This window comes from Nerophis lumbriciformis, linkage group LG27 (assembly GCF_033978685.3).
Source record: "Nerophis lumbriciformis linkage group LG27, RoL_Nlum_v2.1, whole genome shotgun sequence".
Taxonomy (NCBI): Eukaryota; Metazoa; Chordata; class Actinopteri; order Syngnathiformes; family Syngnathidae; genus Nerophis; species Nerophis lumbriciformis.
Window position 1 is genome coordinate 2,335,001 of NC_084574.2, and position 12,760 is coordinate 2,347,760.

The 12,760-nt window shown below is 43.6% G+C and overlaps 1 protein-coding gene across 4 annotated transcripts in view; it reads left to right on the forward strand.

The window, feature by feature from the left end:
• The window catches only part of fbxw7 (F-box and WD repeat domain containing 7), a 346,930-nt gene that overhangs the window by 100,105 nt on the left and 234,065 nt on the right, over nt 1-12,760 (forward strand). For 2 of the 4 annotated variants that reach the window (XM_061923037.2, XM_061923040.2), the window contains 2 exons: nt 7,531-7,791; nt 7,864-8,367. In XM_061923037.2, coding sequence (XP_061779021.2) covers nt 7,600-7,791; nt 7,864-8,367 — 696 coding nt within the window. In that variant the 5' untranslated portion in view covers nt 7,531-7,599. The remainder of the gene's footprint in view (nt 1-7,530; nt 7,792-7,863; nt 8,368-12,760) is intronic. The other 2 variants (XM_061923038.2, XM_061923041.2) reach the window with 1 other exon arrangement.

Consider the following 12,760-nt stretch of genomic DNA (forward strand, 5'->3'; position numbering starts at 1 on the left):
GATTTTAGCCACAAAAAGGTACCGTATTTTCCGCACCATAAGCCGCCCTGGGTTATAAGCTGCGCCTTCAATGAACGGCATATTTCAAAACTTTGTCCACCTATAAGCCGCCCCGTGTTATAAGCCGCATCTAACTGCGCTAAAGGAATGTCAAAAAAACAGTCAGATAGGTCAGTCAAACTTTAATAATATATTAAAAACCAGCGTTCTAACAACTCTGTTCACTCCCAAAATGTACGCAAATGTGCAATCACAAACATAGTAAAATTCAAAATAGTGCAGAGCAATAACATCAATAACTTAATGTTGCTCGAACGTTAATGTCACAACACACAAAATAAACATAACGCTCACTTTCTGAAGTTATTCTTCATTCAAAAATCCCTCAAATTCTTCTCCTTCGGTGTCCGAATTAAAAAGTTGGGCGAATACGGGATCCAAAATGGCCGGCTCCGTCTCGTCGAAGTCATTGCCTTCCAGAAAGCTCGGATCACAGTTGTGACCGAAATATCCGCCCAGGCATTTACGATCCACTGGCAGATGTTGGCGTATGTCGTCCGGCGCTGTCTCCCTGTCTTAGTGAAGGTGTGTTCGCCTTCGGTCATCCATTGTTCCCACGCCGTTCGCAGTCGTGCTTTAAATGCCCTGTTGACACCAATATCGAGCGGTTGGAGTTCTTTGGTTAATCCACCCGGAATGACGGCGAGTGTTGTATTTGTGTGCTTCACTTGTTTTTTGACACCATCTGTGATGTGGGCGCGCATGGAGTCGTATATCAACATGGAACACACAAAGGAAATGAAACGTAATACCCGCGCGCTTCTTCTTCTACAGGGGCGGGTGGTTGCTTACCGTAGAAGAAGAAGCGCTTCCTCTTCTACGGGGGCGGGTGCTTACCTTGGCAGTTGCTTACCATAGAAGAAGAAGCGCTTCCTCTTCTACAGGGAAAAAAGATGGCGGCTGTTTACCGTAGTTGCGAGACCGTAACTTTATGAAAATAAATATTTATATTAATCCATATATAAGGCGCACCGGGTTATAAGCCGCACTGTCAGCTTTTGTGAAAATTTGTGGTTTTTAGGTGCGGCTTATAGTGCGGAAAATACGGTAATGACACCAATGTTATCTATTGGAATTGTTTAGTACTGTTATACTGTTAAAAGTGTTTATACTATTTATGCTTTCAAGTCCAAGTTGAAGAAATCTTGTTAAATGTTGACAGCATAACTACCAAAATACAGAAGTATGTCCTTAATATTTTTGCAGTGCTATTTCTGTTGAAAAGTTCAAATGATTACATTAGAGATGTGATGTGCCACTTTTCAAGTGTCTGATGGCTTCAATTAATTTTCATGAATTTTTCATATTTTGAATTCTTTTGAAAAGCTTACAAAAAAAACTACATTTGAATTGTAATTCCATGCTATTGACAGGACTATTAATTTTAATGAAGTTAGCTTACCATGTTTACAGTATGATAATTGTGATAGAAATGTGAATTTTAGGCACAGAATATTTTTTACAATTGAACAAGGCAGTAGATTATACAAGCTTGGACAGAAAGTTAATAATGACACCAATTTTTTTTTTAATGGAATTGTTTAGTACTGTTTTACCATTTGTTTACTGTAAAAAGTGTTTATACTTTCAATGAACAAATTGAAGTCTTGTGAAAGGTTGACAGGATAACTGGCATTAACTGTCAAAATAATTTCAAACTATTGAAGTTATCTTACAGAATAAACATGTCAATCAACCCATATGATTTTTGCTGTAATATTTTTGTTTTGAAAAGTCACTGTGACTGATAGAAAAGTGATGGTTTTAGCAACATTTTAACCTGTCTGAATGCTAATAATCATTTTGCGTCGGGGGGCGAAGCCTGAACCCGCCACCAGGACTTTGTCCTGGACCTACCGGGGCCTGCGGCCCCTGGACCCTGGCTACTAGGTTTTTCTGATTTCAAAAGTTGGCAGGTATGGGAAGTTGTGAGGTACCTGCCAACCTAATTCAGGTTATGTATAAATGCAAAAACAGACCATAATTGAGCTTTTTAAGGGTAAAGCTATTGTTTTCCTCTTTTTTCTCTGTTGGAACCCTGCTGGTGGCACTCAAGGTTATTTTGCTCCAGCCTCCTCTGAGGTATGAAGCCGTGTGATCTGATGCCAGACGCTCACATTCACACACTTTCCTTTTTTGGTATTTGCGGTAGGGCTAGACGATTATGGCAAAAATACAATTCTCCATTATTTTGATAAATAACGCCGAAAGCATCTCTGGGGAGGTGATAAGGGCACGTCCGACCAACAGGAGGCCACCAAGAAGACCCAGGACACCTTGGTGGGGGGGGGGGGACTATGCCTGGGGATCCTGGACAAAGTGGCTGGGGAGAAGAAAGTCTGGGCTTCTCCGCTTAGGCTGCTGCCCCCGCGACCTGACCTCGGATAAGAGGAAGAAGATGGATGGATTGAATAACACGATCCATCCATCCATCCATCTTCTTCCGCTTATCCGAGGTTGGGTCGCGGGGGCAGCAGCTTAAGCAGGGAAGCCCAGACTTCCCTCTCCCCAGCCACTTCGTCCAGCTCTTCCTGTGGGACCCCGAGGCGTTCCCAGGCCAGCCGGGAGACATAGTCTTCCCAACGTGTCCTGGGTCTTCCCCGCGGCCTCCTACCGGTGGGACGTGCCCTAAACACCTCCCTAGGGAGGCGTTCGGGTGGCATCCTGACCAGATGCCCGAACCACCTCATCTGGCTCCTCTCGGTATATTCTAGTTTCTTCAAAATAGCCACCCATTGCTCTGATTACTGCTTTGCACACTCTTGGCATTCTCTCCATGAGCTTCAAGCACACCTGTGAAGTGAAAACCATTTCAGGTGACTACCTCTTGCCAAGCCCTGCAATGAGGTGGCGACTTGTCCAGGGTGTACCCCGCCTTCCGCCCGATTGTCGCTGAGATAGGCTCCAGCGCCCCCCGCGACCCCGAAGGGAATAAGCGGTAGGAAATGGATGGATGGACCTCTTGCCAAATGCCAAATATCGACGTCGATAATCCGTTCGGTGTCGATTAAAACCCTTTTGTAACGACCTGCTGGTGTTAATGTGTCATGTTTATATTTTTGATGTTGAGAGTTCCCGTGTTCATGAACATACCGTGCCCGAAAGGTGAATGATGTGGAATAAGGAAATGTTGTGTGAGAGACAAAGACAGAGGAAGAATATGCTGGAATTATGTGTGCACTAGAGATGCGCGAATAGGCAATTATTTCATCCGCAACCGCATCAGAAAGTCGTCAACCATCCGCCATCCACCCGATCTAACATTTAATCAGAACCGCACCCGCCCGTTGTTATATATCTAATATAGACGATGCAAGGCATTAGTGAGGTTATAAAGCTTTTGCCTGTTAAAGAAAGGAGACTGATCCAATGCAGCACAGACATTCAATGCGTGCCACGCTGTCACGGCCCAGACGCACACCAGTGCGCAATCATATGGGAGCCGCGCTGAGCGCACCTCCAAGCGCGTGGAGGTGCGATGTCCCTCGCACCCGCGGCGGCTCCACCCGGGCTCGCGCCCGAGACTTCAGCGCGCACCGCGGCGGCCATCCTACTCGTCGCGGCCTAGCCCTCGCGGCTCTCGCTGCCGGCGACGGCCGGGTATGGGCCCGACGCTCCAGCGCCATCCATTTTCAGGGCTAGTTGATTCGGCAGGTGGGTTGTTACACACTCCTTAGCGCAGTGGTTCTCAAACTTTTTTTGTCATCACCCACTTTGGATAAGGGGGAGTTTTCAAGCCCCACCTGCCCCCATCGCCCCAACAGAACGCTAATGCCAAGCTTAACATTTTAAAATGTATTGAACATCAAGTAACATCAAGTTGTATACATTCAAACTCAATAACATAAAATAACATCAAGTTCAATAATAAATAAAATAACTTGCATCAAGTTCAATAATAAATAAAACAAGTGTTATAACTTGTATCAAGTTCAATAATAATAGTTAGAAAAGTGTCTAATAATCGTGTTCTTTGAGGAAACTGTCCATTATCTTGAACAGCTCATCAGCAGTGGCTCTATTTTTTGATGTATTTGCAAAACAGCAAATCCTCGCACAGTGACTCGCCATTCACAAAGCGGACGTATGCGATGAGCAGGCAGTCTTTATTGCTGTCAGTAGCTTCGTCCACTTGTAAAGCAAAACGACTTTCTTTTCATTTGTCTCCGAGTTGTTCCTCAAGATCACTTGCAATGTCGCATATACGTCTCGCAACTGTGTCGTTTTACAGTGGGACAGCTTTTCATTTTGCTGCGCTTGTTTCGTCAAGCATGACTGACACCATGTCTATTGCAGCGGGGAGAATGAGCTGCTCAGCAATTGTGTGTGGTTTTTTGCATTGTGCAACTCTATATGAAGCCATTACTCTATACGGGACGGCGTGGCGCAGTGGAAGAGTGGCCGTGCGCAACCCGAGGGTCACTGGTTCAATCCCCACCTAGTACCAACCTCGTCATGTCCGTTGTGTCCTGAGCAAGACACTTCACCCTTGCTCCTGATGGGTGCTGGTTAGCGCCTTGCATGGCAGCTCCCTCCATCAGTGTGTGAATGTGTGTGTGAATGGGTAAATGTGGAAGTAGTGTCAAAGCGCTTTGAGTACCTTGAAGGTAGAAAAGCGCTATACAAGTACAACCCATTTATCATTTATTTATTTATATGAGCGTTACTGTTTACTGATGCAGCTTTTACCATGCGCTTCTCCTGTTGACGGTACTCTGACAGTTTTCTTTGAAAGAAATCAAGTGGCTTATTGACGTGATTGGGGTGTGTGGTTTCGAGGTGTCTCTTTAATTTGTTGGGTCTCATGCTGTCTGCTGCTAGCGGTTTTAGACACAGAACACACAGGGGTCTCTCCTCTGCCCCCGCCACCGCTGCCGTGAATCCAAGAGCAAGATACCCTTCATCATATTTTCTTTTCGGTTGGCTTTTTGGTTGATTAGGCCCGTCAGATTTTTGTTTCTCTGCAGGCGCTGGCTCTGGCTCTGGCTCGACGACCTTTGAGGTGCGAGTCACAAATTTATCCATTTTGTGTAATTGTGGTCCACACATTAGCCTGCTACCCATCCGTGCAAAAGTTTGTTCCGCTTAGCCCGTAACCCCCATTAGTTACTGTTGCTATGTCTGTCAAACTTTCGCTCCGACCTAGAAATTTAAAGCCTACAGGAAAAATAAGTAATTTACATTTATTTATATAGCGGATTCCACAGACAGAATCACAAAGTGATTTACAGTGTGTATAGAAAATGAAAGCATAGTAAATAAAAATCTAAGAATATAATTAAAAAAAAATTTTTTTTTAAAGTGAAATGTCCTCCCGTTCCTTGCGCCCCACCTGTCATGTCTCTATTCCCCACCAGTGGGGCGCGCCCCACACTTTGAGAAACGCTGCCTTAGCGGGTTCCGACTTCCATGGCCACCGTCCTGCTGTCTATATCAAGCAGGGTGAGCCCCACCCCTTTCGTGAGCGCACTGCGCGCGGAGTGACCCCTGTTACGAGCCCCCGGCCGCGGCGAAGGCGGACGAGGCGGGGTGTCGGTGCGGTGGTGACCCTGGACGTGCGTCGGGCCCTTCTCGCGAATCGCCTCAGCTACGGCTCCCGGTGGGGCCCTCTCGGGGGAAGGGGCCTCGGTCCCGGACCCCGGCGAGGCGTCCCTTCTCCGCTCCGTAAAAGTGTCCATCTCTTTTTTTTTTTCTTCTTCTGTTGTGGCATATGCTGCAGGTGCCTGCTCGTTTTTCGTATGTGGGTAACAACATTTAACTATGTATATATATTTACCAATTGGTTTAACTGCCACCCGCCTGAATCTATTTAAAATCTAATTTTTTTTTATTTCAACCGCCCGATCCGCGGATAATCCGCGGATCGGGCGGTTGCATACCTGCCAACTACTCCGGTTTTCCCGTAATTAGTACGGTTTTCATCAACCTATTCTGGGTTACGGTTGCAGTGATAAAAAATACGGTTTTTCATTAATTAAATTTTTTTATTCACGAAATCGCGTAACAACAATGACAATCGACACTGCTTCCCGTAACTTCCTATCGAGCCATTCCGAATGCCATGCGCGAGGCTATTTATAGCACCGCTGCCAAGCACGAGGCACCAGTTGCCATTGTTTCCAAACGAGCGAACGATCATGGAATCAGCCGGAGAAAAATCGCAAACGAGTCTTAAACCGAAAAGAAAACTGCAGTCATTCCGTGAAGAATATTCAAAAGCCTATCCGGGAATAATTATCCGTTCCAAAACGGGTGAAAACTACGCGAATTGCACCTTGTGCAGACAAGATTTTTCGATCGGACACGGAGGAAATAGCGATGTAAAAGACCACGTTGGGACAAAAAAACACAAGTCTAATGCCGTTGCTAGCGATACAAGTGGGAAACTTTGGATTTTAGCCACAAAAAGGTAATGACACCGATGTTATCTATTGGAATTGTTTAGTACTGTTATACTGTTAAAAGTGTTTATACTATTTATGCTTTCAAGTCCAAGTGGAAGAAATCTTGTTAAATGTTGACAGCATAACTACCAAAATACAGAAGTATGTCCTTAATATTTTTGCAGTGCTATTTCTGTTGAAAAGTTCAAATGATTACATTAGAGATGTGATGTGCCACTTTTCAAGTGTCTGATGGCTTAAATTAATTTTCATTCATTTTTCATATTTTGAATTCTTTTGAAAGGCTTACAAAAAAACTACATTTGAATTGTAATTCCATGCTATTGACAGGACTATTAATTTTAATGAAGTTAGCTTACCATGTTTACAGTATGATCATTGTGATAGAAATGTGAATTTTAGGAACAGAATATTTTTTACAATTGAACAAGGCAGTAGATTATACAAGCTTGGACAGAAAGTTAATAATGACACCAATTTTTTTTTTTAATGGAATTGTTTAGTACTGTTTTACCATTTGTTTACTGTAAAAAGTGTTTATACTTTCAATGAACAAATTGAAGTCTTGTGAAAGGTTGACAGGATAACTGGCATTAACTGTCAAAATAATTTCAAACTATTGAAGTTAGCTTACAGAATAAACATGTCAATCAACCCATATGATTTTTGCTGTAATATTTTTGTTTTGAAAAGTCACTGTGACTGATAGAAAAGTGATGGTTTTAGCAACATTTTAACCTGTCTGAATGCTAATAATCATTTTGCGTCGGGGGGCGAAGTACCCCCCACCAGGACTTTGTCCTGGACCTACCGGGGCTACTAGGTTTTTCTGATTTCAAAAGTTGGCAGGTATGAATATGCTGGAATAATGTGTGCACTATTTGCATGCAGGCGGGACACGAAATGAATGAATGAATGAATGAAGGGTTTGCACATGCAGGCTCAATCTAAAAGTTTGTCAATGGAAAAGTTTGCAAATAGAGGGGTTTGTAAATGGAGGTATAAATACAGTGCAACACATGTTCATTCATTTAATGAAAATATATTTATTCTGCTTTCCTTGCAGCATGTCAAGACCTTCTCCTCCTCAGACAGCTTAGCGAAGGTCCAGGAGGTAGCAAGCTGGCTTTTGGAAATGAACCAGGATCTGCTGTCGGGGGGCAGCAGCAGCAGGCGGAGTCGGGGGCCGGGGGGTTCGGCGGTGAGAGGTAACGCCTCCTCCACGGCCCGGGCGCCGCAGCAGCAGGCGGCGGCGGAGGAGGCCGACGAGGATGAGCACATGAACCGGGTGGTGGAGGAGGCGGAGCAGCTGCGACCGAGGGTGAGGGTTAGTCGCATGCAGCTGATTTCTCCTCCAATGGGACTTCTCAACATTCCTTGTCTTTCCGCGTCTCGGCAGCCCGAGGCGTCGCAGGTGGACGTCGACAGGGGACAAGCGTGGGCGCCCAGCGAGTCGGGGGCCAGCAACGGCCCCGGGGGGGACGAGGAGGGCCCCCCCAACAAGGTGAACAGAGGCGAGAAAGGAGCCAGGTGGACGTGGAGGGCGGAGCAGAGGCCGCAGGAGGACAACGAAGAGGAGGAGGAGGAGGAAGAGGAGGAGAACAACAACAGTAGCACCCAGCACGAGGAGGAGGAGGAAGAGGAGGAGAGGACAGAAGGAGGGGCGGAGCAGAGGAGGGAGGAGGAGGATGGAGACGAGGAGGAGATGGACCAGGACAGCGATGATTTTGAACACTCGGCCGAGAGTGGGCGGGAGGAGGAGGAGGAGGAAGAAGACGAGGAGGAGGAGGAAGAGGAGGAAGGAGAGGAAAGGCTGATGTCTCCTTCCCTCAGGAACAATGCCTCGGTCCTCACCAACAATCTGGACTCGGGCTGCACACACCAAAGCTCTTCCAACAAAAAGGTAAGCTGTGCTTTGAACTCAAACACTTTTTCTGCAGGAAGTTGGAGCTGCAGCACTGTGGCTCACTTTGTTGAAACAGTGGCGCCCTCTGTTGGACACGAGGCCTCTCTACAACTCCTGTCAATAGTTTCATAAACAAATATGTCTAAAAAATGCTTACAAAATAGGTCCAATTGGGACAAGCGGTAGAAAATGGATGGATGATAACGAGCAGCCGAGACAGGTGGGCATTTAATTGAGAGTTTTGCATCTTTATTTCAATGGCATGTTATTCCTTTATCACGGTTGCCTATATGTGGTCTTAGGAGTTGACTAAGCCATGCAGGAGGGCCTGCTGGGCTTTAATAAGGAAAGAAGGGCGAAGTAAAGAGGTCAAAAAATGGGCTTAAAGTAGGGCTGGGCGATATGGCCTTTTATTAATATGTGGATATTTTTAGGCCATGTCAGGATACACCATATACAGGTAAAAGCCAGTAAATTAGAATATTTTGAAAAACTTGATTTATTTCAGTAATTGTATTCAAAAGGTGTAACTTGTACATTATATTTATTCATTGCACACAGACTGATGCATTCAAATGTTTATTTCATTTAATTTTGATGATTTGAAGTGGCAACAAATGAAAATCCAAAATTCCGTGTGTCACAAAATTAGAATATTACTTAAGGCTAATACAAAAAAGGGATTTTTAGAAATGTTGGCCAACTGAAAAGTATGAAAATGACAAATATGAGCATGTACAATACTCAATACTTGGTTGGAGCTCCTTTTGCCTCAATTACTGCGTTAATGCGGCGTGGCATGGAGTCGATGAGTTTCTGGCACTGCTCAGGTGTTATGAGAGCCCAGGTTGCTCTGATAGTGGCCTTCAACTCTTCTGCGTTTTTGGATCTGGCATTCTGCATCTTCCTTTTCACAATACCCCACAGATTTTCTATGGGGCTAAGGTCAGGGGAGTTGGCGGGCCAATTTAGAACAGAAATACCATGGTCCGTAAACCAGGCACGGGTAGATTTTGCGCTGTGTGCAGGCGCCAAGTCGTGTTGGAACTTGAAATCTCCATCTCCATAGAGCAGGTCAGCAGCAGGAAGCATGAAGTGCTCTAAAACTTGCTGGTAGACGGCTGCGTTGACCCTGGATCTCAGGAAACAGAGTGGACCGACACCAGCAGATGACATGGCACCCCAAACCATCACTGATGGTGGAAACTTTACACTAGACTTCAGGCAACGTGGATCCTGTGCCTCTCCTGTCTTCCTCCAGACTCTGGGACCTCGATTTCCAAAGGAAATGCAAAATTTGCATGGTTGGGTGATGGTTTGGGGTGCCATGTCATCTGCTGGTGTCGGTCCACTCTGTTTCCTGAGATCCAGGGTCAACGCAGCCGTCTACCAGCAAGTTTTAGAGCACTTCATGCTTCCTGCTGCTGACCTGCTCTATGGAGATGGAGATTTCAAGTTCCAACAGGACTTGGCGCCTGCACACAGCGCAAAATCTACCCGTGCCTGGTTTACGGACCATGGTATTTCTGTTCTAAATTGGCCCGCCAACTCCCCTGACCTTAGCCCCATAGAAAATCTGTGGGGTATTGTGAAAAGCAAGATGCAGAATGCCAGACTCAAAAACGCAGAAGAGTTGAAGGCCACTATCAGAGCAACCTGGGCTCTCATAACACCTGAGCAGTGCCAGAAACTCATCGACTCCATGCCACGCCGCATTAACGCAGTAATTGAGGCAAAAGGAGCTCCAACCAAGTATTGAGTATTGTACATGCTCATATTTTTCATTTTCATACTTTTCAGTTGGCCAACATTTGTAAAAATCCCTTTTTTGTATTAGCCTTAAGTAATATTCTAATTTTGTGACACACGGAATTTTGGATTTTCATTTGTTGCCACTTCAAATCATCAAAATTAAATGAAATAAACATTTGAATGCATCAGTCTGTGTGCAATGAATAAATATAATGTACAAGTTACACCTTTTGAATGCAATTACTGAAATAAATCAAGTTTTTCAAAATATTCTAATTTACTGGCTTTTACCTGTATATGTGGATATGTTTAGTCCATGTCACCATACACCATATATATGTGGATATGTTTAGACCATGTCACCATACACCATATATATGTGGATATTTAGCCTTAGCCTTGAATGAACACTTGATGCATATAATCACAGCAGTATGATGATTCTATGTGTCTACATTAAAACATTCTTCTTCATACTGCATTAATATATGCTACTTTTAAACTTTCATGCAGAGAGGGAAATCACAAGTAAAAGTGTATTTATTAAAGAGTTATTAAGCAGTGGCACAAACATTCATGTCATTTCCAAAACAGAAAGTGCAAGATTGTCAGAGACATTTTAAAACAAGCTATTAGTGCACTTTTGTGCATGATGTCACTAAGATCACATATCAAAACAACACTAAATTAAAGTGCACTTTAATGCCACTACAATAGTTAAAAACAAATAAAGTGCACTTTTGTGCATGATGTCACACAAGATATTTCAATAAGTGTCAAATAAAAATGAGCTGCATAATAGGAAATCAAATAGTGTATGTCCTTCACTATGTGGTAGGTTCCTGCGGACGTTATCTCCTTCTGCTGTTGACTATTTGTTTCATACGGTGTTGATGTGGAAATGCTTGCTTGGGCATTTTGTTGGTGTGGCACCGAACAGAGATGTTGACATGCGGAGTTTCAAGCACTCTTCATTCTCTAGCGGGTGACTTTTCAAATGATGCTACAAATTAGCAGTGCTGCTACTTTTTGTAGCAACGCTTTCGCCCCACACTTGACATATTACGGTTGTCTGTTCGACATCTTCCCGCTTGAAGCCAAACCACCGCCAGACGATGGACCCCCTGCTGAACAAGTGGATGGGTCAAATGCAGAGGACAAATTTCACCACACCTAGTGTGTGTGTGACTATCATTGGTACTTTAACTTAACTTTAATGTTGTCATGGATGATAGAAACTAATAAGAAACAAATATATTAATTATTTTATTAAAGCAGAGGAGATCGAGGAGTAATTGATAACAACTTTATAAAATACCTCTTGGTACCTTTTTTCATATCATAATAATGACGTTTTTATGACAGTGAATTATTATATCCTTATTATTGTTAATCTGTGTTAACAATGAATAGGTCAGGGGTGGCCATTACGTGGATGGCTAGCTACGGGTGGATGGCGAAGGGTGTGTCAGTCCATCGCCAGCCAGGCATTCAAAATTAGCGATCATCAATCTTCACCAAGACAGGACTTGATTGACATTCACGGCACCCGAGGATCTTGTGAGATGACGCTAGCTGCTGCCACATCATTATTAAGAAAAAATGACCGACAGGAAGGCGAGAAACACTTTTTATTTCTACCGTACATGCCGTCAAAACTCTAAAGACCGACCGCACAGTTCCTGTCTTCACAATAAAAGCCCTGCTCATCCTGCCTGCGCTACCAAAATAAGAGTCTCAGAAAGCTAGCGCACACAAGCTAGCAAGCTAGGGAGTTTGCCGCCAATGTATTTCTTGTAAAGTGCATATAAAGGAGTAGGGCTGCAACTAACAACTAATTTGATAATCGATTAATCTGTCGATTATTACTTTGATTAATCGATTAATAATCGGATAAAAGAGACAAACTACATTTTTATTCTTTCCAGTATTTTATTGAGAAAAAAAACAGCATGCTGGCACCGTACTTATTTTGATTATTGTTTTTCAGCTGTTTGTAAATGTTGCAGTTTATAAATAAAGGTTTATAAAAAAAAAAAGAGACTTTGCGCATGCGCATAGCATAGATCCAACGAATCGATGACTAAATTAATCGCCAACTATTTTTACAATCGATTTTAATCGATTTAATCGATTAGTTGTTGCAGCCCTAAAAAGTAGTATGGAAGCTAGACAAACAAAAAGCAAGCACTTTCATGTGGTATTGGACAGAAAGGAGGACTTTTTTTCTCCTGACCAAGTATGCCTTGCATTCACTTGTATGTGTGGAAAGCCGTAGATATATTATGTGATTGGGCCGGCACGCAAAGGCAGTGCCTTTAAGGTTTATTGGCACTCTGTACTTCTCCCTACGTCCATATACACAGCGGCATTTTAAAAAGTCATAAATTTTACTTTTTGAAACCGATACCGATAATTTCCGATATTATATTTTAAAGCATTTATCGTCCGATAATGTCGGCAGTCCGATATTATCAGACATCTCTAATCACAATGTTCGCATATCCCTTTAACAATAGCAACACTACTAATCATGGCAGACTTCATGAGAGACAACGATTTATTTGGAAAAAATGATGTTCCAGAACTTTATGTTTTTGAGCCTGAATATACGGAGGATGACAAACTACAAACTTAT